Source organism: Chanos chanos, chromosome 6 (assembly GCF_902362185.1).
Source record: "Chanos chanos chromosome 6, fChaCha1.1, whole genome shotgun sequence".
Taxonomy (NCBI): domain Eukaryota; kingdom Metazoa; phylum Chordata; class Actinopteri; order Gonorynchiformes; family Chanidae; genus Chanos; species Chanos chanos.
Genome location: NC_044500.1, coordinates 28,559,762 through 28,583,338, shown reverse-complemented (window position 1 = coordinate 28,583,338; position 23,577 = coordinate 28,559,762). Strand labels below are relative to the sequence as shown.

General features: G+C 39.5%; 1 protein-coding gene, 2 non-coding genes and 1 pseudogene across 3 annotated transcripts; 2 read left to right on the top strand and 2 right to left on the bottom strand.

Annotated features, from left to right (window-relative positions):
• Window positions 1-6,081: 6,081 nt before the first annotated feature.
• LOC115813725 (translocon-associated protein subunit alpha) lies at window positions 6,082-10,523 on the bottom strand. Its single transcript, XM_030776304.1, has 9 exons — window positions 10,384-10,523; window positions 9,371-9,492; window positions 8,761-8,854; window positions 8,493-8,620; window positions 8,009-8,143; window positions 7,839-7,915; window positions 7,441-7,519; window positions 7,095-7,188; window positions 6,082-6,967 (listed from the first exon to the last, which is right to left on the bottom strand). Exons 1-9 carry the CDS (start codon window positions 10,448-10,450, stop codon window positions 6,900-6,902), a joined length of 864 nt encoding a protein of 287 aa, XP_030632164.1. The 5' UTR covers window positions 10,451-10,523; the 3' UTR covers window positions 6,082-6,899.
• Window positions 10,524-15,227: 4,704 nt separating this feature from the next.
• On the top strand, window positions 15,228-15,301 carry trnat-agu (transfer RNA threonine (anticodon AGU)). Its single transcript has one exon. It is a non-coding gene; the product is annotated as a tRNA-Thr (tRNA).
• An 81-nt stretch (window positions 15,302-15,382) lies between these two features.
• trnar-ucu (transfer RNA arginine (anticodon UCU)) lies at window positions 15,383-15,471 on the top strand. Its single transcript is given in 2 exon segments — window positions 15,383-15,419; window positions 15,436-15,471. It is a non-coding gene; the product is annotated as a tRNA-Arg (tRNA).
• A 6,390-nt stretch (window positions 15,472-21,861) lies between these two features.
• Window positions 21,862-23,301, bottom strand: LOC115815266 (ammonium transporter Rh type B pseudogene; annotated as a pseudogene).
• Between the last annotated feature and the right edge of the window lie 276 nt (window positions 23,302-23,577).

Below are 23,577 nucleotides of genomic sequence, written 5' to 3'. Positions count from 1 at the left end.
TCATAAATTATACTCATTCAGTTAAAGGGCGCAAGTGATCAGAATAAGAAACTTTCCAAGTCATCTGTGAAAATAACTAACAAAAAATGTTACATTACCAAAAGTAGGAGGCACTTTGAATAGGATTCACCCAGGTCCAATGTGTCTGTCCTCTCCCTTTTCTTTTAAACAAAAATCACAGTCCTATATGAGATATCCCAAATTGTCCAGTGTGTTCCTGTGTCCTCTGTGCTCTGTTCCCCACAGAGGCAGGTTTAGCCATGGACGTGTAAAAACATGGTCTCAGAGAGAGACATTCCTTCTCATACTGAACACACAGACCAAGAGAATATGACTGAGACTGTCATACCATGGGTTTCTTTTAGTATAAAAACAAAAATGTTCTTAATTGCCTAACCTGATTTAACAAAGGTTTAATAAAGAATTATAACTATGTATAAAACTGTGTATATACATATAGATTTATTTCACCTTCTCATCTGTAAACGGGCTGAACAAATCATGAGGAATAATTTATTTGGGCTGGAACAAAACAAACAAAACAAAACAAAAAACAAAGAGGGGTGAGGTTCTTCTGCTGTTTTCTTTTAAACATGACAAATGGTCAAAAACAGTGTTAAGGTAAAGCAATCTTTAGGTTTGGCAACTCTATCAAACTACATTTAGTCATGAGAAGACAATCCGTATCACGAGTGACTCATTACTCTTAGACAGAGAATGAGGCCCGAATAATTACCAAAGTAAAGACTATGAGAGCAACAAACTGTTGAGTGACAGCTGAGGCTGCTGTGCTGTACTAAGCACAACAACTGCCTGCTAATGCACAAAGGCGCTCTGTGACAATAGAGGCATTGTCATAAACTAGATATAATGCAGTTTTTCACATACATGGCCAGACAAGCAATGCAGGTTCAATACACCCAATCACCGCAGAATCATTTTCTGTCCAGCCACAGAATTGCATTGGATTATTCGCACAATCCCTACTCCGTAATCCAAGCTAATCTGTAGCCTCGTGATGGTGTTTGCAAGAACGGCTTTTGGCAGATCAAGAGGCCCAGGTTCTGCGGTGAAGTTAATCAAGACAGAAATAAACAAATGGCAAAGGGACAGAATCTACTACATGGGATGCCCAAAATCCCAAACCTCTCCCTCATCCAAAAAAACCCCTTTATTAAATTTTAACTGGGTGAGTACAAAAAATATACAACATCACAGTACATTATATATACTTGATCAGAGAAGAACAATGCTGTCTTTGTTCTTGACTTGGTTTCTGCTTGAGATTCCAAATAAAACTACACTGACCTCAATTGGCATCGAACAGTTTTCTCTAATGCTATTCTGGGATGCGCAGTCTTTTGGACCACTTTAAAGGATGTGTCAGTTACATTTTTTTTTAACCGAGATGCTGTTCTAAATTCTATTTGCAGTTGATGAAATGAAAAGCTTCAGAGATTTAACAGTGTAGGTTTGACTGTACTTTCTAATCATAACCAGCATTTTCTGACATTAGGAGGGAAATACTTGGGTTCAGGAGAGGAACTAACACATGGCCATAAACTGTTTGTACTTCACCAGACTGAAACCCTCGCGGGAACAAATGCACCTTTTACAGTCGGATATGAAAGGCCCTTTCTTTCCTTGATTTGACTAATCCAAAGCTAAGATTTAAAGTGATCTTTCTTGCACACGAAAGCTGCTCCTCTCCAGCCCTGCATGCTAATCAAGTCCCTCCCTCTACACTGAAGCACTGATTAAGAATAGCCAGCGCTGCAGAGAGGAGAAAGCAAAGGATAGGAAGGGCCTTTCTGCATGTGTGTGTGTGTGTGTGCGTGTGCGTGCATGTGTCTGTCTGTGTGTGAGAGAGATCTGACGTACGGAATGAGAGATCACATTGTAACTATGCTGACCTAATCCTCAACACTGCACAAAAGAAACTAACAACACAGGCCAATGCATTGCGATTAAGGGTTCCTTCTAATATGATTAAGGTCATCTATACTTCAGGTGCAGAGCTAATTCAACCTCAAAACCTTGAGCTTCCTTTGGTATCGCAAAATCAGCAAAGAGCGTAAGCCAAGGACAAAGGCAGGGCAACTGATTTATCAATTACAACAACATTTAAAGGACAATTTTGAATGAATCAGGAAAAAATATCATCATTCATATAGACCAAGGGAAGAATATCCCCCACAAAAACATATTTTGCAGTTGTCTGCAGTGGGAAATTATGTATTTCCACAAAAAAAAAAAAGAAAAAAAAAAATCTGCTGATCTGAGGGAGAGCTACAGAGTCAAAGGCCTAAGATACATCCCTATCCCTGTTTTCCAATTTCACATACACTCCTGTACAAAGCCTCTCCCTCAAACTCTGCATCTCCCCTCACTCAAGTGACCAATCATAACACGTGTTGTCTGCACTGATGAAACCCTTTTTTTTTTGACCTCCCACATCCTTTCTTCCTCACCTTTTCATCCACTGTCCAGCACCTTAGAGCAGAGGTAATCTATATCGGATCTTCTACTTTGTGGTGACAGAGCTAAATATATACACACACACACTCACTAACAAACAAACATCAGGAGCCATGTACCACACTGGCTGACATTTCAGTTTCAGAGCTAGTGAGGTGTGTGCTTGCACGCAATGTTGAGTGTGGGTAGGGCAGAGACAAACTTGGCAGTTAATACCTATGCAGTGAGCCACAGTTGTACAGACCACAATCCAAAACCAGACTGTTAAGACAGAAAGAAAAGAGAGAGGGAGAGAGAGAGAGAGAGAGATAAAGAGAGGGAGAGAGAGAGAGAGGGAGAGAGAGAAAGAGAGAGAGATCTTCTGGTTTAGAGAGGAGGCCAACCTGAAAAATCTGAGAACAGACCTGGAAAATGTAATGGCTACATAACTTAGTAAAGATACTGAAGTCTCAACCGTGCCCCTTTTGAGGGCTTGTCCAAGAGATCTAATCGGTGCGCGACAGTCATACGTTAGCTTCGATCAGAAAACAAGAGGTTTTATCTGTGATGCCACAACACCCGCATGAACAACCCAACTGGAAGAAAAACGTAAGGAGCCGTTCACAGTAACAATGACGACGATCTACGGAAAACACGAGGCGCAATGAATAAATTCCACGCTAATGCCAGCCACTGACTTGGCACTGCCCCGTCAAACTGGCGTCCATGTGCAGCGCCTGCACTGAAACTCCATGCGCATTTCTTTGGATCTCAGTATGACATTTAGGAGTATAGCTTGCTTAGCACTGAAGATGAACTAGTCTTACTTAGACATATTTTAACCCCTCAATACAAAAGACGCAAATTAAACCAGTTTAAGCCTGGTGTTAATAATAGACGGACGGTAGACTATTAGAGCAACATCGCCTCTTCATAAGTAATATAACACTGTTTCAAAATGAAAAAGCCGTCATGTCGGATAGTGTCTGTAACATCTTTTGGAGATCGGATAGCTAGCATCTTTGTGGTAAACAATACAGACAGACACATTAGTACAGATGTAGCAGTTTTCACTTTGATGATTACAACATGACGTTGCAACGCTTTGGTGTTTAAAGCCATCGGTTTTCTCACCAGGTCCATAAATAACAACGGAAATCACATAGAATACAAGAACGCGAACTAATAACTGGTTTGTCCTTACTTACCCCCTCCGTTGGTTTAGTGGACAGGGTAGCAAGGCAGTCAGGCTGTGAGCTGTCAAAAAATGTAAATAGTTAGCAGTAATCCGCTAACCTGTCCAAGTAGCTCCAGAGTTCTTCAGAAGAAAACGGATTGCTGCATACAGCATGTAAAAGCTTTTGAAGACAGCCGGATAGACTGGAGCTAATTTAGAACGGAGTCTTTCGGTGTTTGAAACAAAGGGCGAATACTGTAGACAAACCTAAAATGACAGTTGCAGGAAGAGTTACTAACTGTCGTCTAGAAAAGAACCCCTCCTACACCCTCTTCTCGTCTTGTTTTCACGATGATTAGACTGGCATGAAAAAGGTTATTTCTCTGTCTATGTTCGCCGCCTGCTGGTGAAGAAAGCATATCGCACAAACAGACTGTCCTAAAGACGGATAATGTACAACTGCATTGTGTCACGCTTGTGGTCGGTCCACTCAAATTTGACATGCTGGTAACATGTAGGAGGTAAATGGGCAACCTTAATTTGATGCTTAATGCGAATAATGTTAACTTTTATCATTTTTATAATAACATTATGATATGTATATGCTTTACTAGTTGTTAACGAGTTCATTTCCCCTGAGTCATTGCATGAAATCCTATTCGTTTAGATCTATTTATTGGTCATCAGCCTCACAGTAAAAGTCCACTTCAAAGAGTCAGTTGATTTAGCCATGGTACGATATCATGCTTTATCTTAAAATCTGCAGCTTTTTGGAGTTGTTCAGTCGCGACCTCTAAAACTGTCCCACTTACCTATTGGTATGTATGTTTCAATGTCCGAAAAACGGTTAACGTCCGTTTAGTGTTATAATTACGTCTAAAAGCAGAATTTTCGACAGTAAGAACCGACAGTGCAGTTGTAGCCAACTGTAATGATCTGGATGTTTTTCCCCCTCTTTTTTATTCATTTGTGATAACACACCACAAAGAAATATCGGAAGATGTACAGAACGGTTGGGCGTCCTGTTTTACTGTCGACGTCAGTGACTCGCGTTTGTGACCACTGATCATGCTTCAAGGCAATCTGTAGCCTGTAAGTGAACACGATTCATGTTTGCGTTTACTAAGTGTGAATTATGCACTTATGTGGGTAAGTAGGTAACCGGAGATTAGAAATAGTGTAAATTGGCCAGAACAATAATTGTCTACCAGCAAGACATAATCGTTCTGCTCCCTAATTGCAAGTGTGAGAGGTCCAACTTGTACATGAAGTCTCTTTTTATTCACTCAAGGATATTATGTTTCCTTACAGTGTCCAGTGTGTTCTTGTACCTTCTTTGTACTGTTCCCCACAGGGCCAGGTTTATCCATGGACATGTAAAACAATAACAACAACAATAAAAAAAAAACTAGAGATCTGAGAGAGATTGATATTTTTGACTGATCAATGAAACAACAGAGTGACTTCAGACTGTTCAGTCAAGGGGTTGCTGGCAGTCTCCCGGCCTGCCTGAACAACAGGGTGGAGATATACAGGCTGATAATGAGCCAATAGTTTGGCCATGCTGTGTGTGTGTCCCACTTAAACACTCATTTTGTGAGCAGTTCCAAAATACCGTCATGTTCCCTCAGACTTGCCACACCTCAGCACTGAGAAAACTTTGGACATGATCAACAAAAGTTGTGCTTTTTACGTAAATTATTAGTATTAATAGATTTGTATTTTGCAAATGTGCAAATTATTGTTCATTTATAACACAATAAGGGACAGTAAACATCCTCACTCCAGTAACACAATACAATCTTTTTGTATTTTATACAGTCCCAACTGAGTGATCAAGCTTAAAGATAAAAGTGAATGGACTCATTACGTGATGGTGACAGTTACCATCAAGAGTACTTTACTGCATTACACCATTGCACTGAAAAGCTCTATGGAAACCTCTCTGGATATTATAAAATATATCAGAGCTGTAAGTCTATACTAGGCCTATTAAGTTGTTGGCCTGTGGCCCACATCCAGGCCAAGACTGATCTCCAGCGGCCCAGATGCGATCACAGTCAAATTCAAATTATACAACAGTTAGTTCCGTTTGACTAATTTGTTTGTACAAGGTGTATTCCATGAGTGCTCTAGTTTAACAGCACTGGGACCTTTTCAGCAATGTAAAGAACTGGCTAGCCACACAAAATCGGTTAAAATGCAAACATGTACATGTAAATAGGCTGGAAAAAAAATCTGATCTGTGAAAAAGGCCTGGTTTTGAGATCTGGCCCATTTAAATTTGTAACTGAATAGTCCTGGTCTAGACCGCAAGCATTTTGCAGATGTGCAAGACTGAACTTTTCCTCCTGAAACCTGAGTGTAACATAACAAACTCTGATGACCCATCCAATTATGAAAATATTATGACAGTAGGAGAAAAATAACCTCGAGAAGACATGTAGTGGTGTATAGCCATTATGTGCTTTATTGTCTGTGCACCAAAATGTGAAAAAAAACCCCCACAAAATATTTCCCCATTGACTGCCACTTCCCACAACACATATCTAACGGCTACTTTGGTTTAAGAGCACAAAACAGTCGTGTGCAAAGTGGCTAAATGAATTTTATGGGGCAGAGTCATGTCGTGAAAGACTCTTATGGTGGTGAAAGCTGCCTTCTAGAATGAGCATCACTTTCCGATAGAAGTTAATGAATCTACAAACAGATTCAACATTAATTTCTCATATTGGGTCTTCTATTGTAGTGTATGGTCACTGACGATATAAATCATCTGGGACAAGGCAGGGAGTCAGAGGCATCATTAGAAAATTATATAACAATGACAATCATGACATAACAAAATGAAATAAATCCAGCATCTAAATTAATAACAAAAGGTTTGGCACCATAACTGGAATTCAACTTATTGTTTGCTTTGCAATGGTAATTAAAAAATATATATATATATCCCTTTTTTTCCCAGTCTGGGTCTGTACCTTAGCTCAAATACTGCTTTGGAGAAAAAACTAAACAAAAACCACAAGTCATACTCCTATGGTAAACTGGCAGGTAGATTTCTTCTGAGATTGTAAGACGTTATCCAGCAGAGGGTAGTTTCACTCCCAGTGCCCAAAGTCTCTGGTCTGAGTGTTACATAGAGCATAAGGTGCTGGACAGCAAGGGGGAAGTCTTGGGTGCTTGTGGGTTATGGGACACCTTATGTGCCCTGTGTGGGGAAGGGGTTTGCTGCTGGACTGATCGGAATTGTGCGCAACATGGTTCACTGATCTGTCGTGCCAGCCGCCCTTTTGGCACGTTTCCTGGGAGAAGCTTTGGGTGAGGCTTTGCCTAAAAGAAACAATAACGATTTGCTATCATTAGTGAATAGGTAAAGGGGCAACCTAACGTGGAATAAAACTGATTAATGAAAAGATACACAGAAGCTGAGCATGCTCAGAGGGGTAGTAAAGCTTACTCATGACATTCAGGGTCTCCTGAGGGATCCAGCTGATATCCACATCATTCATACTCCCTGTTCCTGTCTCCACCTTCACTGGAACTCTTCTCCTCTGTACAGGACAAGGCAAAGGTTACCACACATCACTAAAACCATGCACGGTTGCTCATAATGTGTGTGTTCCCTTCACATAAAATCATGACTGGTTTTAGAGAAACCAAGAAGACCTGAACAGAAAGAACTGTTCACCTCTGTCTCACTAAAAATGCTTGTAGACTGACTGTTAGTTGGGAGAGGCCAGAGACAAATTTCATGGACTACAAAGGCAGACCAATACACCAAAAGAAAAAAAAGAAGCCCTTACCGTTCTAGACTCCAGGAGCTGGTACATTCCAAAGACCATGAGGATGACCAATCCAGCCAGGAAGATGTACATGAACATTCTATGAGCCACAACCAATCACAATGCACATGAGTATACAATGAAGAAACTTTTGTTACAATGCAACCTCACAGACAAAGCAGTGTAAATATAGCACTACAGCTTCCACAAACGAAGCAAACAAGAAGAACAACGACAAACGAATACACAGGAGATGAAGCAGATTGTGTATGGTTTTATGGTAACATCAAAAACACTACCTAGTCCTAACAAATCATTTGGTTTGGTGAATGTCATGAAATAAGATCCCAAAAACATAAAAAATGAAAAAAAAACAAACAAACAAATAAACCAAAAAAACAAAACATGAGCAGCCTTACGTCTCTCCGTCCAGTCCCTCGTCAATCTCAGTAATGGTAACTGTCTGATTGTAAACAGCACTCTGGAAAGCACTGCCCTAAAGAGAAAAGAAAACACACACTCAGTACCCATAGCAAGTCCGTCAGGATCGTTACTGTGAGACAAAGTGCTGTGGCTGTGTGTGTCTTACCTCACTGTCCTGGTAGTTCAACAGAATGACCAGTCCAAAAGGACGACCAGCCATTGGCTGAGCAGGGATGAAAGAATACTCAAATGAGGCCTGTTTCTGGGGCTGGACCACTGTATTCAGGGGCAAAGCTGTGAACTGGAAAAAAAAAAAAAAAACAAAACCAAGGAAGACATTATATCACATTCCACACAAGATCGTAGATCACAGGTTCTACATCAACTGCATTATTCAACATATTCAACACAGAGTGAAAAACAATACTTTCATTTCCAAGTACAAATTAGGACAGAAATCTTAGGACAGAAATTAGGACTAAATCTTTCCCTGGTCGAATAAGGCAAATGCACAATTCACTCATCTCCCCTGACAACCAGGGGGAGAGTTAGATGTTTCATTGTACTACAGTACATACTATGTTGATTTGACGACAAGTGAAAACTAATCCTATTATGATATATGAGCTTTTTTAATGTTATGGACTCACATTCTGGATGTAGAACTGATAGTCCTGAGGATAACGGAAAGAGGCCTCCAGAGACTGGACAATGAAGTCCTGACCGCCTTTGTTGGTGAAACCCACAAGGAATTTCACAATTTCATTGGCAGGAAATTCTGAAGCAACAAACAGATACTTTCATGAGCCAAACCAAGAACAAGCAAACACATACACGAAGCAACTCGGACATGGAGTAAAATCTTTAAAAATACATTAGAAAGCATTCATTGTGGACACAATTTTTGATGTCACTGACCTTCTCCTGAGACAAAGATGATGGTTGTATCAGCATCTGGGTGGGAAGTTACACCTGTGGCAGTTGAATCTTCATCGAGTTCATCCTCTGAGTCCTGTGAATATACCATTACAGAGATAGTTATAGCATTGTGGAGCACACTCACTTCAGTCCAAGGTAAACTAGTAAAGCTTGGCACTGTGACTGAGATGGAGGATTCTCAGAGTCTCATATACTCTACTGACCTGCGAGGGACATGATTTTTTTTTTTTTTTAAATTCATGTTTCTAAAAGCTGCTTGACCATCCTCATACGACAAAATAACTAAATGTACAGCTGGGACTCAAACCTCTGATATAACTTTCTGATTTCCTGATTTTGCTGGCACCCATGAAACATGAGAATGACTAGGAATGAGTACAACCACTCGGTGGCTGGTTTGTGTTTGGCTGGGCTGCCACACTCATTAATTTATTCAGCTGATTCATTCAATTTACAGTGCTTTTATCTGTAACTCTCCAAATGTTCACGGATTCCAATGCATCAGTTTTAGCATACCTGGGAGGAGAGGTGACATGGCACCCAGGTACACAGTACATGGTAGCATGATTATCGGAGAAATGTTACGTACCGTGTCTGACACTTGAGGCTCTTCAACTACAACCTCATCTTCATCTTCTTCCTCCTCTTCCTCCTCCTCCACAGCCGCATCTGAGGCCTCGTCAATCGTCTCATCCTCAGCTGCTACTCTGGCTATACCACCGGAAAGGAAAATTAGTGACACTCGCTGAGAAACGTAAGTTTGGTGCGAGCAGAGGTGTAGGATATATCTGCATTTGCGTTGTTTTTGCAGGGAAGAACAACCCAAACCAATAACTAACCAGTCGAATCATATGAGAAGTTATCCCTTCTGCCCAATTATACAAGATTAAAAGAACGATTTCAACTGCTTTAACTGAATTGCATAACCATGTAACGAAGTCAACGAGAACACTATTCGTTTAAGTATACTTGAAACATATGTTAAAAAATGGAAACATGGAACATGGAAAACAAAAACATCCCAGGAACAAAAGGAAAGTAATTTACGGCGTTTTTCCATTTATGGTCTGTACCGTAGTAGACACAGATGGAGTTGAAATGAATGAGTAACTACTCAACACAACGCGTACTACACTAGATCTGCAATGCTTACAGGGGTCTGATATTGCTTAGGACACGTCACCAAAGATGAGGTTAAACGTACAGCTAAAACACGCAACGTCTGAACATTGATCACCTCAAACAGACAGTGCAAACGATCGCCAAATAACAGGACTGTTTCTGCTTGATCAAAACTTTGTTTGAAGTTCTAAATTAAGAAGTTTCATTCGTTTCATCGGTTCAGCTCGAAGACAGTGTCTTTCGCCGTCGCTAACATGAGTGCTGAGCTACAGAACTGTCAGTGAACTTTGTCAATTAAACATTGTTTCCGAAAGAGTGAAACGGCATACTCCGTCAAGGTATCGTCTGCAATGAATGAGACGTAGCATAATCATTTCTGCCACGTCAATACAACCGTTTACAAGGAGTCATACCAATAAAGTTTGGCTTACTGTATCACTAATGCAAGAAAACGATCATTCACAAAGTTGTACGACTCACCTGTCATGAGGCCACATGGAAAAGCCAGAAGGAATAACAAAAGTAATTTCGACCCAAATGCAAACATTTTGACGCTCTAAACTTAGTAGCTAACTACAGCTCAGCAGGCAAGGGAGAAAAGAAAGAAGTTTTGAGGGGTGGGCTACTACGTCTTTAGGCCACGCCCAGTGAACTACAGTACATACGTAGCACAAAGTGGATGGATTTGAAAGTTCAGCAGAATTCTAAGAGAAGGAATGACTTCCAGGGCAGGGCAATGATACGTCACAAAATTGTCAAATAACTGTTTTGTTTTTGTTTTGTTTTTGTACCAAACGTCCTTAACAAACACAGATGTGGTTAGAATACGTGTTTTAGGTGCAAATTTAGTTTTCATGCGATATTAAAGGAAAATATGGTTTTAAGGCCAGAATTTACTGAGTATGACTGAGTAAATCCAGTAAGATTGAGGAGTCATATTTAGTCAATTTATTTACCTGACATATATGCTTACATCTGTCTCACCAATGTAAAAATGAACTATCTATCTTGACTCCCGTTTTCCATTTAACAAGCATAAAGGCCTGGGCTGTCTTTAGAATAGTTTATCTGATAACAAGACAACACACTGTCATGTAAATGCATGTTAGACTTTTAACAAAATGAAAACAAAGGCTTGTGTTGTTGTCTGACATGGAGTTTAGAGTACAATTTCACCCGATCCATTTATTTTTTCTCTCTGCCTGTTGTGCTATTTTCATAGACAGGCTTGTGGTTTTCTGCAGATTGCTTTGCTGATTTATGCACATGAAAATGGGTGACATTCACATCCTGCTACAAAAACCTCTGAACAGAACTCACTCCTCCCTCACAAGACAACACCCTCAAAGCTATCTTTATTTCAGAATTTGAAGCATTTTTAGTTTATGAATATAATCCTGTTAGAGATAGTACTGATATCATCACACAAGAAGGGCTGACTGTCTATTCTGTGTATGATTCTCCAAAATGACGAAAAACTGCAATGACACACAAATAACAGGTAAGCATCACTTTGTCAACTTACTTTTAAAGTTTCTCAGAGAGATGGGTTTTTTTTTTATATCTTGCTTAAAATGCTTAGCACAATCCACCATTAATCAAGGGCCATAATATGGTACTCATAGTTTCAGTGGGGAAAAAAATGAAAAATTATGAAGAGTACATCGGAAAAAAAAAAAAAAAATCACAAATGAAGCTATCAAACTTTGAGAAGCTCATTGCCTTCCATTAGTCTTCACGATGATGGTCTGCTGCTTGTTTGTTCAGGGTTTGGTGTGTTCCATGGATCCTTTGAGCTGTGGATATTTCTAGCTCTGCTTTGCGTGTTATTGGTCTTGTCTTTATGCTGGAATGTCCTTTGCTGCTTCGGAAGAGCCTGTGGAGGTAAAACAAATTGATGTCACATCTTTCAGTAAACTCCATATATCTCTTTCACTGTAAAACAGTGTGGCTTTTGTCATGAATTGTGCCTGAATTGTTTCATTATGTCTCCTCAGACAAAGGAAAAAAATTCCTGCCTCGTTTCAGGAGAAGGTATGTAAGAAGATAATAAAACAAAGTTGATCACAGACAGACACAAACACAATGGTTAGATACTGTGCTACTGATTGATTTTCTGAGTTTAATCAGCTGAGGTGATTTGTCAATAATTTGTTACTGGAAAGAATTTTATTCAACGTAAAGAGAACCACAAAGTTGTACTTGAACATTGTTTAATGGTGAACACAGCATATTTAGCTGTACTAACATCACAACATAATTAAAAAGCCTCTTATGCTCCTGATACTTAGCATAAGACACTGAACATAACCTGTTCGATACCTGATGTACAAACAATACATATCTGTAGTTAATATTACTACAGCATGAGCTGCTTATGTTAAAGTCACTTGTTTAACACTTTTGGACTTAATTCAAATCCAGATATCACGGACCCATTCTTGTTGATTATTGTCTCTAATGATTTATATCTCTTCATCTAGTATAAGTCTGAAACTGAAGGACATGGAAGACAATCCTATCTATGGCAACATCAGCTATACACAAACAAGTGAGTTCATGTGCTTGTGCATGCTTTTGAGTTTGGTGGATGTGACTATGTAGGTGGAAAAAAATGGGGGAGATGGTGGGTATGAATCTGTGTGTTGTGTAACTGTGGGAGGGGGCGAGGAAGGGGTTCAGGAGTTTTTGTAAGTGGAAAATTTCGTTTTCATAGGGGGATGATAGGGGGCTGTATGTGTGGGAGTGATATAATTAGAGTGATGGTATGGATATGGGTGTGTGTGCATGACAGTGAGTGTAGGTGGATGAGGGCGTTTAGTGAAACCATTTTCCATGCCATACCTCTAACCAAAGTGCTAGACTTTCCCAGTTGCTCATTAATGACTTTTCATCGACACCATTTAGCCACAAAAGCCCTATCTGTCGTAGAGTTAATCACAACAGCAAATGGACGAGACTTTGCCGACGTGGTCTTGGGCACGTTTTAAACATCATAGAGTTTGTCACACAGAGAATGAGTATAGCCAGTGCGCTCACAAACGCTTTGTTGTCCCTTACTATCTAGTTGTAAACACTTTTCTTTTTTCATCCAGAAGTTGACCTTCCTCTAAATCCTCCAGTTCCAAGTCCTCGTAAAAAGGGGAAACGCTCCTCACAGGTATGTTTGTTTTCTTTATCAAACCAATTACCTTCACACCTGAATTACCAACTTATCAACCAAAAGCCATCTGAGAAATAGGAAATGGGAAACTAACTTCTGTGAAACTGTTTATTGTTGGTTTGCACATTTTGGAGATGGTATAAAACGAAAGTCATGACAATGCATGACTAGGGCCATTAGAGATTTCTATATAAGATACGCTCTAATCAACCTGTGATGCAGTTCTTAAACTCGGTGTGTCTATGCAAGATGTAATTATGAATGCACATTTGTTATCTCAGGATTTAGCACAACAGAACATCAGTTAGTGACTAGAGCCAGCACATTGAATAAATGGCTATATTTTAGTGCCCCTTTACACAGGGCTTGTGTTACTTCTTGGATCATAGATCCCTGAGGCACAACATGTAAACTAATCGGTCTATGAATAGAATAGGTGATGATATATGACCACTTACAATACTACTACTACCACTAATAATAACGAACAATCCCTCTAAAAAAAACTCAATCCATCTAATGAGCAATCCCACTAAAAAACTTGAAAAAAAAACTGGAGGAAAATAATAGTGAGAATCATTGCCAGAAAGAGACTTACCACTGAAAATGTGAGTAAAAGAGCAGGCTTACCGTTCTGTCAGAGACAGAGTTTCTCTTACACACTGCTGTGAATTTAAATCGTTTACTGAGACTGTTCCATGTTTCTAAATATTGTACAATTGTTAAAAAAGTTAGAGCAGACTGAATAATCTTTTGAATATTGGGCTATTTTGTAAACTCTACAATACCGTATGTTGGGCGTAAATTACCTTGGAAGCACCGTAAAAGAAGACAACCTTAACTGCCCTTTAATGTAAGAATAAATCACTATATTCATTTTCCTTTGCTCAATAGCCTCTATTATTAATTAGGTCACATGAGATATTTCCCATGACATTGATCTGCCATTTTGCTTAGTTAACTGACCTCTGGTTGACTTCTGGTAGAAGTTAGGCAATCAATCAGTCCAACAATCAATCATTCAAATTTAGCATGTTTCCTGTGCTTCCTGAAGAAAGTATCTGAGCTATCCTGCATGATGGATATCTTGAGACAGTTTAGATTTAGGGGTTTTATTTGTACATGACAGATTGCCTTTGCCTTTGCAAGTACACAGTGGTTACCAGTTAATTTTTCTGCTGATTTCATTGGTCTAGGAGCAGTGGAAACTACTTAGGCTTACTTTTCCGTTGGGTGCTGATGATTTAGCTACAAGAAGTCATTTAACAAGCGTTGCAATAAACTATTAAATGTTTTGCTTAAGAGAAATGTTAAAATGTTAGAAATGTAATTTAATTTCATATTCACATTTTGAAGAAAATGTTACAATATACCTCTTCGTAAGTGAATAAAATGACCCTCCTTCTTTGAACTTTTTCATCTGGATATCATCACTGTAATTTCAGTCCAGTAAATCTGTCCTTCTCATAGACAGCTACCTTGTAATGAACTGGGAAATTAGACCAAGCTCGTTTGTTTCTGAACAGTGTACTGAAGGACGAAATTTATTCACAATTCACAATGGCTTTCGTTAAGACGATTTTGGGAGGTGTTTCAAAAGCCAAAGAGCGTAAGATTCATCAAATGCACAAATAAAATGATACAGAGCAGTACAGGACTGTAGTTAATTTCCTGTCCTGGTCCTTGGCTCCTGACCGTAGGTGTCTGGTCAGAACAGATGCATGATACAGTGGGTGTGTGTAGGTGATTGCTTTAACGTTTTGTGTCACTGTTACTTGACTGTACAACTGTACAAAACGCCTGTCCTCGAAAGGACAGAAACGGTTTCTATTCAGTTCCAGCGTTGTCTCTTTTTTGTTGTGAACTCGAAAAATACCCACCTTTGTCTTGTCTCTTGGAAATGATGAACTAAGGGACGATCATGGTTTGTATTGCCGAGTGAATGTGCTGTGTACTGGAGTTTTAGCCAATGGTTTAAAATCGTAGATACGCGAAATTAAATTCAAGAGTGATTGTTTCACGTTCAAGCAGTCTGGCGAATAAAATCGAGTAATTCAAATGCGGTTAATGTATGCATATGCATACACATGGTATTCAACGCTGTATATTTGGCAGAAGCAAAAGTGGAACCACTTCCGTACCATGTGATGCAGCCTTACCAGGCGCCGTGGCTTAGTTGGTTAAAGCGCCTGTCTAGTAAACAGGAGATCCTGGGTTCGAATCCCAGCGGTGCCTCTTTAGCTCGGTCAATATGATGTTATTACGCTGGTGTCCGTCATCTCTGAAAAATAGATTGATGCCGGTTGCAGTGACACGGGCTCTGTGGCGCAATGGATAGCGCATTGGACTTCTAGCTAAATGGTGAAGCCATTCAAAGGTTGTGGGTTCGAGTCCCACCAGAGTCGTAGGTTTTAATTACAGAACGTACACCTGCTGTATGAGTTAATGCTTTCTTGAAGGCCTTTGTGATCCAATAAATAAGTAATCTGACATGTTTTATCTTAGAAGAAAACCAGAATGTATTTAATCCTGGTTGCATTCAAATGCTATCTTACGTGTATTTAATAATGTAAGACAGTGTTCTCACAGTTCCTCATGTGGTAGCAGGAGAAAAAAACAAGATTATCTTCTGATAAGTGACTCACTGCTTTAGAATGAACGCTGCAGAGCATTTCACAGTATAAGAAAATGGTGATTGGGATGTGGTGTAAGAATAAAGACAGATAAAAATATTATGTCATTTACAGCAACCTTTTTTTCTACCTTTTCATCTCTCTAGGACCAGACGGCCTTTGGTGGAAGGGACTGCTATGCTAACTTGACTCTGAAGGTCCCTAAGCCCGCATCAGGCCGAAGCTCTCCAGTTCCTCAGATCCAATACTCTGATGTTGCGAACCTGCCTCGGACCTCAGCGGAACCAGAGCCAGACGAGCAGCAGAACCCCATTGAGACAGATACCACCTCTCTGCTCTCCGATCTTTACGCCTCGGTGGACACAGAACGTAACAAGGTCAAAGCCCCAGACAGTCATGAAGCTTATGCCAACCATGTCTAATCAGTTTCACGAAGAACTGAATTTATGTGGGATATTTGTCTCTCAATCACAACATCTGTTGAGTAGATGACATTGATCAGAATCATTACTGATCCTATGATTTTTAAATTGTATAATTTGATTAATACTTTGGTTTATACTGGGTAACGTAATTTGATGTTATGTTACTCTGCTATGTGACATCATATCAGTCATTATGCTATTCACTATGTCAGGTAATGCTGTTTATCATGCAATAGCACGTCTGATTTGCTATGACACATACTTTAGTTTGCAGCACAGGATGCTCTATGTTTTGTAATAATGCCAAGTGTCATGGTAAGTGTGTCAGTTCCCCGATGTTAATTTATGACAAGCCATGCTATGTGAAGTGTTGCTACCACAACAAAATCCAAATTCAGTGCTAACTGTGACCACCAGGTGTCACTGGTGGGCAAAGAGTCATGCACCCCCCCCCCTCCTCCCGCAACCCCCATTCCCCCCTCAGAGGGCAAGGCATTCACTAGACATTGTGGATTACTATACATATATTTTTAGAGTTTTGTGCTTTGTCTGATTGATCAGTCATGGGCTGTTGTCACCACTCCTGAGAATGGTTATTTTTACTTTTAAATACTAAAAATCACAAAGCTTTTTTAGGAATCAGATTTTTCTTTTTTCTTTTGACTTGGTTTGACATGTTTCAGGGATATTCCAGAGAGTAGTTGTCTTCCTTTTTATTAGTGTCTACAAACCGGTTTTACATTTCTGTTTGAAAATGTAGGCTAAAGACCACACCCTGGAGGCAAGCACTATTCACCCAAAATGCAATGATGTCCTCCAACATTCAGAATATAGGTCTGCTCAGAATATAGGTCTGCTCAGAATGTAGGCCTACCCACCAGTCTGTAACTCCGCCTCTCCAAAGACAAGTTGTTTGACACTTGTGATACAGATGTAAGGTCCTTAAGAAATGAACAGCTTGCTGAAGCACATTTAGCCTGGATAACTTTTGAAAGTGTGTTGTGGCAACTGTGGTGACTGATATTATTTCATTCTCTCAAAAGTATTGCCCTCAGAATCCCTTTTAACATCAGTAAAGAAAAATGCAAGGATCTCTGTTTTAATCTCTCTGTAACTTAGTTGAGAGTAATAGTATCACCTTTGTATAGAAATGTAACTGAATGTTTATGTATTTTGCTATATTTTTTATACCACTTGTAATTTGCATAGACACTGTTATATCAAATGTTAGTTACTTAAAATTAAACGAGCTGTTTTCATAAACAGTTTAGAACTCAGTTCTTAATTGTGTAAGTCTCAGGTTGTTTACTCTTTTTGCACATGAATCAATTTGGTATCAAGATAATTCAAGGGACCTTGAGATGAGCCGCAAACAATAGTATGATGAGTGACTGCAGTCAACCTTTAGAAAGAGAAGAATAAATGTCATATCCAGATTGGACCAGTTAATTTATCTAAAAGTTTATTTAGGGCATAGACTTCAATAGCACCGTAGCTACCTTTGTAGTAGCCTCACCCTCTCTAGACAAACAAACTAATTGAATAAATGCCAATCTAAGCATTTAATTCCTAAAAGGCTTTATAGACATTTTACACAGGCTTTTAGCATGAATGAAACATGAACAAATGATTAGTTGTTTCATTATTTAATTGTACAATCACACACACACACACACACACACACACACATATATATATATGATACAAATGTGATTATACAATTAAATAATTATCCTCAAGTTGGGGGGATAATGAGCAAATACAGCTGTGGAAAAGAGTGCTCTAGTTTCTATGACAGAAAAATCTTGAGCTTTCACTGCACAAGAAGTATTATAGACCCTGATAACATGCTTATGCCATCAATATAAAATATTTAGAAGAGCTTTTTATGGTTGCAGTAATGATGGCAGTTTATACTTTGTCCATGCCATTGCATAACTTTATGACTTTATGGTTGTCATGTGTTTGTCAAGATCAGCTTGAGGAAGTATTAATTTAAAGACAATCATTTGGCTGTAGGAATACTGCAGTGGGGAGAACCATCTTTGACAGTGACAATATCAGACAGTACCACACAGTGGATTTCCTGTCACTTTTATTCTATGCATGTATATTTGTACATGCAATTTAATTAAATAGATAACAATCCATCAGCCATCATTTTGCAACACAGGCAAAACTGAAATTTGTTCTGTGATCATGGGACAGTTTTATTATAAATTCATAGAACTGAAACATTTCTAAAGCTTGCAAACAACTCCAAATCTGAGGGCTTTGTTTTAACACCTCATTTTAGCTTCATGTTGGGATGCTCAGAATAGCCTGTGAATATAAAATGGTATTTTTCTTAGTCAAATAATCAAATATAGAAACAGAAAAGAACTGACAAGTTATATAGCATTTCTGTCCATCTTAAAATTCTTAGGGGATTGGTTAGTCTAGTTACATCCTCTCTCCAAGCCAGACTTGAATCACCACTGTCAACAAGAACAAAGAAGCAACACATAAGGAGTGAATACCACCAATTCTGAATGCAATATATTTGAAGCACAGTACTGTTTGTAATATCATATGTGTCAGTGATAGGGGTTGGTGTCCTTCATGAGCCATAATTCTGTCATAAACACTCCAAAGAAAAAGCAGAATTATCCATCCTCTCCTTCTGAACAATTCTGGCCTTTAGAGTGAATGTTTAGTCAGTTTCAGAGTAGCTGACAGCTCTGTGAAATCACCCCCAGGCTTTGGGTTAGTGGATGTATGATGCTGGCTTGTACCTGCATGCATACTGGCCCCCCACCCCCAAAGGGCATTTGGAGAAGAAATCTGGTTGAAACAGTAAAAACTGCCCCTCTGGAATCTCAAACAAAGAATCTGAACCTAACTTAACTCAAAAGAAGGTACAAAGGAAATGAAAGACAATAATGTAGTCTTCAGTGTGTGTGTGTGTGTGTGTGTTACATTTTTTTATGCTGGATATATTTATATTTAGAGCCACAATCCTTGAGGCAGACAACTTGCTCTGCCTAATATACAGCGTTGTATATATGCACATGCCATATACCGTGTCATTTTATCATCATGTTACAACGCGCTAACATCATGCTAACATCTATTAACTGAACTGATTACATTATTTTATACAATCTTGATGTGATTTTGCATCTCATTTGAATGCTAAATGTCCCCTCATGAAGCAAGAGCAATGATGGAATCTCATTTCACTTTCCCAAGTTTTCTCCAATTCCTCTCTCAAATATAGCTTAGCTTTTGCTCTTTTTTATTGTTCTTTGTCTTACCTCTGTAAAGGATAAGTAAGATCCCTCTCTGGAATTATGAAAGAGATAAAAAAAAGTTGTTCTTATTAATAAAACTGGTGAATGTATCAGTAATAGTGTGCGTAAATGCTGTTGGACACACTATAACTTGATAAGATAAAATACTATCAGAAGTACTGTCCTTGCCAATAAGCTGACTCCACTTCTTTTTCTTCATGTTCTCCTTAACCGCCCAAAACATCTCCTACAACTGTTACATTGTTTAAAAAGAAAAGAAGACCATGTCTGCATGCTACACCTTCAAGCAACTCTACAAGTGGTGTATGTCTTTCAGCATTTGTTTCTCTCAGTACAGTCAGATTCTCTAAATTCTCTGTGTACAGTCAAAACAACGGAATTCCAAAGGTCACCCAAGGTCAGTTTATAATGATAGAACAAGCTGGAAAGGTAACGCAAAGACTGTGCAATGTGATAGCACACTCTGTATCCCTGTCTTATTCAGCCCACAATTTAACCCAGGTTAGTTTTTGTGTCTTGAAATGCTCATGAACCTTCATGAAGTCTGCCCATGAACCTTCTCTCAGCTCCTTTAACTAACCTCTCAGTTCCGACTAAAAAAACATTAGGTCAGATTCTGTGTCCATTTCTAATTGCACTCTTACACAAAGACAAATAACCAAATATTATGATGTTCTTATCTAGAACTGTCCTGTGTTTTCAGATAACCAGTCTCCACTCATACACATATTTATTGTATATTACTGACATTGAGCTGAAGTACTTTGTAATGAAATGATTCCTCCAATAACTATAACGCCAATAAAATAGTTATCACATGGTATGAAAAATCTGTAGGTCTACATTCTGGTAAGAAAAAATATTCTGTTAAATTTCAATACCAAGACATTCTGAGATGAACACCAAACCAAACTGTATTTGTAACATCTTTTCTGTACATACTAACAAACCATTTAAAGATCAACATCAATTTCTACTATTGTTTTACTTTTGTTTCTATTATTGCTCTATTTTGCAAAAGCACGCTGAGAGGTGACATTAAATGTTTCAACTATCAGAACAGTGTACTTTTTATATGGTCTCAGTTCAGCACATTGCTTGCTTTTCAAAGAGCTGATAAATGTTTATTTCATTCATCCTGATAAGATAAGGCAAAGAGTGAAAACAACAACTTACACTTTACTTAACTTATAATAAAAGGACAAAGGTGAAGACTACAAAGATGTACTAAATTTAGTGCCAAGTGTTCCACAACTGGAAACTGTCTTACGGGTCATAAAACATATATCTGAAAACAGTCTATAAATGGCAAGAGGTCCCATCAATCACAGTCATTTTATCAGAAAAGCATCATTTTCACCAGAGCCGTCAGCATAGGAGTCTGTTTGCCTGCACATTAGCATCCTCTACACAGACCTTTCCAATGGGAGAATCTTCAATGTTAATGTATGTACAGAGTAGCCTCAGTGGTTATATGTGTGGGACCAGCAGTCATTTTGATGTCATTTGAAGCTTTTCTGGTGAAGTAGCCTTTTGCAGAAAATCAGATTAAGACTTGAAGCATCTGTATTTCACCTTTTTGGAAAATTTTTGGAGTTTCATGACCCAGTAACGCCTTCTGTCAGAGCAGTTTTAAACATGTGGATGTTTATGTAAGACTGTACAGGCTATTGAGAACATCATTAAGAAAGCTTTTTTTGGGGGGTCAAAAGGGCATCTAATCAGATAACTTACATTCAGATAACGAAGACTCAACAACAATGAACTATGAGCCGCTGATGGGTCTTTTTTGGAGAAGAGTACAATTGCCAAATTGGTTTTAATGTACTAGCACAGGCTTGTCCCAAAACAAAGGTTTACGTTGGCTATACTTGGTTTAATGTTTTATTAATATTGAACACATAGAGCTCTAGAATGAGGAACACAGGTTCAGCATTGTTCTTCTCTGCCATTTATTTTTAGTTTCTTTAATTGGAGTGACTGCTTATTTTTATAAAATATATATACTATCTGTTTTTAACAACTGGTTCACAATGTAATAAATAACTTTTATCACACTGAACGAAGTTACACAAAGTTTCTTTGTTTTACAATGGTGATAGCTCATAAAATATGCTGCCTTTTACAAAATTCCATAAGATCAGTCATCAGGTTCTTCAACAGCAATTGTAAAAAAAATACACTAATCAGTGCTGAAGTATAGAGCAATTATTCCGTATGTAAAGAGATAGTATACTGGTAATGCCTGTAAATATGTGGCTACAGCATCATGCAGGTTTTCACTGTGTTGAATAAAACAGTATCCCACCAAATAAAAAGATGTTTATTGCTATTGCTGTTTACAATCAGGAATTGTTCCTGTGACACAGGACAAAGAACTATTCAACACACAGCAGGTTTTGGCACTTCAGCCTCAGTTCATTAATTCTTAGTAAGTTGGGAACTTAAACTTTAATGTCCTCTTTGGACTCATCATCCGTGAAGGGTGTTTTGAACCCCTCATCTAAGCTCTTAAATTCAGGTGGCATATTAAAGAATAACTCGTCATCGAAGCAGAATTCATCAGATGGAGGTGCCAGAAGAGGTAGTTTCATCACAATGCCTGTTAGCAAACCTCCCACTATTGCAGCAGCAATAGTGCCGAAAATGGCTGCCAGTTGGTACAGGGCTTGCTCCTCAGCACTGCGGCCTAAACCTGGCTTAAGCCCAGGGATCAGCTGCTGGAGCTCCAGAAGTTTGGGATCTCCCTCAACTGGGGCACGGTGGGCAAAGATCTGGTACATGCTGGGGCCATAGGTCTCTTCAGATGCCAGGAGGATGGCGCAGATTCCTGCAGTGGAAGAGATGAGACCTGTAAGGCCGTGGAGGTTGTGGATTCCACACTGGTCTTGGATTTTAAGCCGATGTGCCAGGAAAGGCGTCAGATACCTGTACCCCAGCATGCATGCGGTGCAACCGAGGACACCCAGGAGGTAGGCGGTGGATGGCAAGATCATCATGTCCACTGACGCCCCCACGGTCACGCCTCCGGCCAGGGTGACGTTCTGCACGTCGGCCATGGTGAGCTTGCCGTTCTTGTTTAGCATGGCGGAGAGGGCGATGGCCGTGAGGGTTGAGGCGCTCAGACCTATGAAAGTGTGCAGGATGGCCCTGTGCTGGTCATCACCTTTGAGGGTTAGGGCGGAATTGAAAGAAGGCCAGAACACCCAGAGTATCAGCGTGCCAATCACCGACAACATGTCTGACTGATAGCTCGTTACCTCTTTAGGGTGGCCGTTCTTGAGGCAAGGCCGGTACAGGACGAAGGTGACAGCCAAACCAAAGTAACAGGCAAACAGATGAATGAGGATGGAGCCACCAGCGTCATTAATTTTAATGTACTTCAGCACAGCCCACTCGGTGACAGCGAAGACAGGCACTTCTAGAAGGGCCATAACCAGCAGTTGCACGGGACTGGTCTTGCCCAGCACAGCCCCGAAAGAGATGAGTACTACAGCACAGGCAAACTCTGCATTCAGAAGGTTTATGACTCCGAGGTGAATCTTACCATCATGACTGAACTGGAAGTAGCCTTGTACCAGAATGGCCCACTGGATGGCGAAAGTCGCTGTTAGGAAGTTGAAGACCATGCCGCTGAAACCGTAAAGCTTCAGGAAGGACAGCAGACAACCAAAACCAAGAAATATCATCACCTGTACATCTGCAAAGTATGGATAATCTCTGTACAGGGAATTGTCCATTGGATTTGTCTCATTATTCTGAAACCTAGCATTAGAATTGTCATCATAAGTAACAAACCCTGCATACAGCCCAAAGAACAAAACCTCTGCCGCAAACACAAGCACAGGCAGCTTAACCCTCAAGCTGGTTTCTGGCTGCATCATAATGACACTTCTCACAGACCGGTAATGCTGCTGGAAGCTCCTCTCTCCTCCCTTTATACTCTCACAACCAGATAAGCAGTGCCACAGGCACCGGCATGTGCTCAATCATAGGCTAGTGCGGGTATACACATACACACCATACACACACACACACACACACACACACACACAATAAGCGCGCATTGCCTGTGAAATGGCAAAGTCTTGAACTTTGCTCTCTCTAATAACCTCCATGAATATTTTGATGAGTTTGCAAATATGCACAAATTTTGCAAG

Excerpts from the sequence above, each read along its gene's own strand:
- LOC115813725 (XM_030776304.1), bottom strand. The coding sequence starts at position 10,450 with ATGTTTGCATTTGGGTCGAAATTACTTTTGTTATTCCTTCTGGCTTTT. Across the intron at positions 7,520-7,838 it reads GAGGGACTGGACGGAGAGAC|AATGTTCATGTACATCTTCC; the intron begins GTAAGGCTGCTC and ends TGTGGCTCATAG. Across the intron at positions 6,968-7,094 it reads GGAGACCCTGAATGTCATGA|GCAAAGCCTCACCCAAAGCT; the intron begins GTAAGCTTTACT and ends TGTTTCTTTTAG.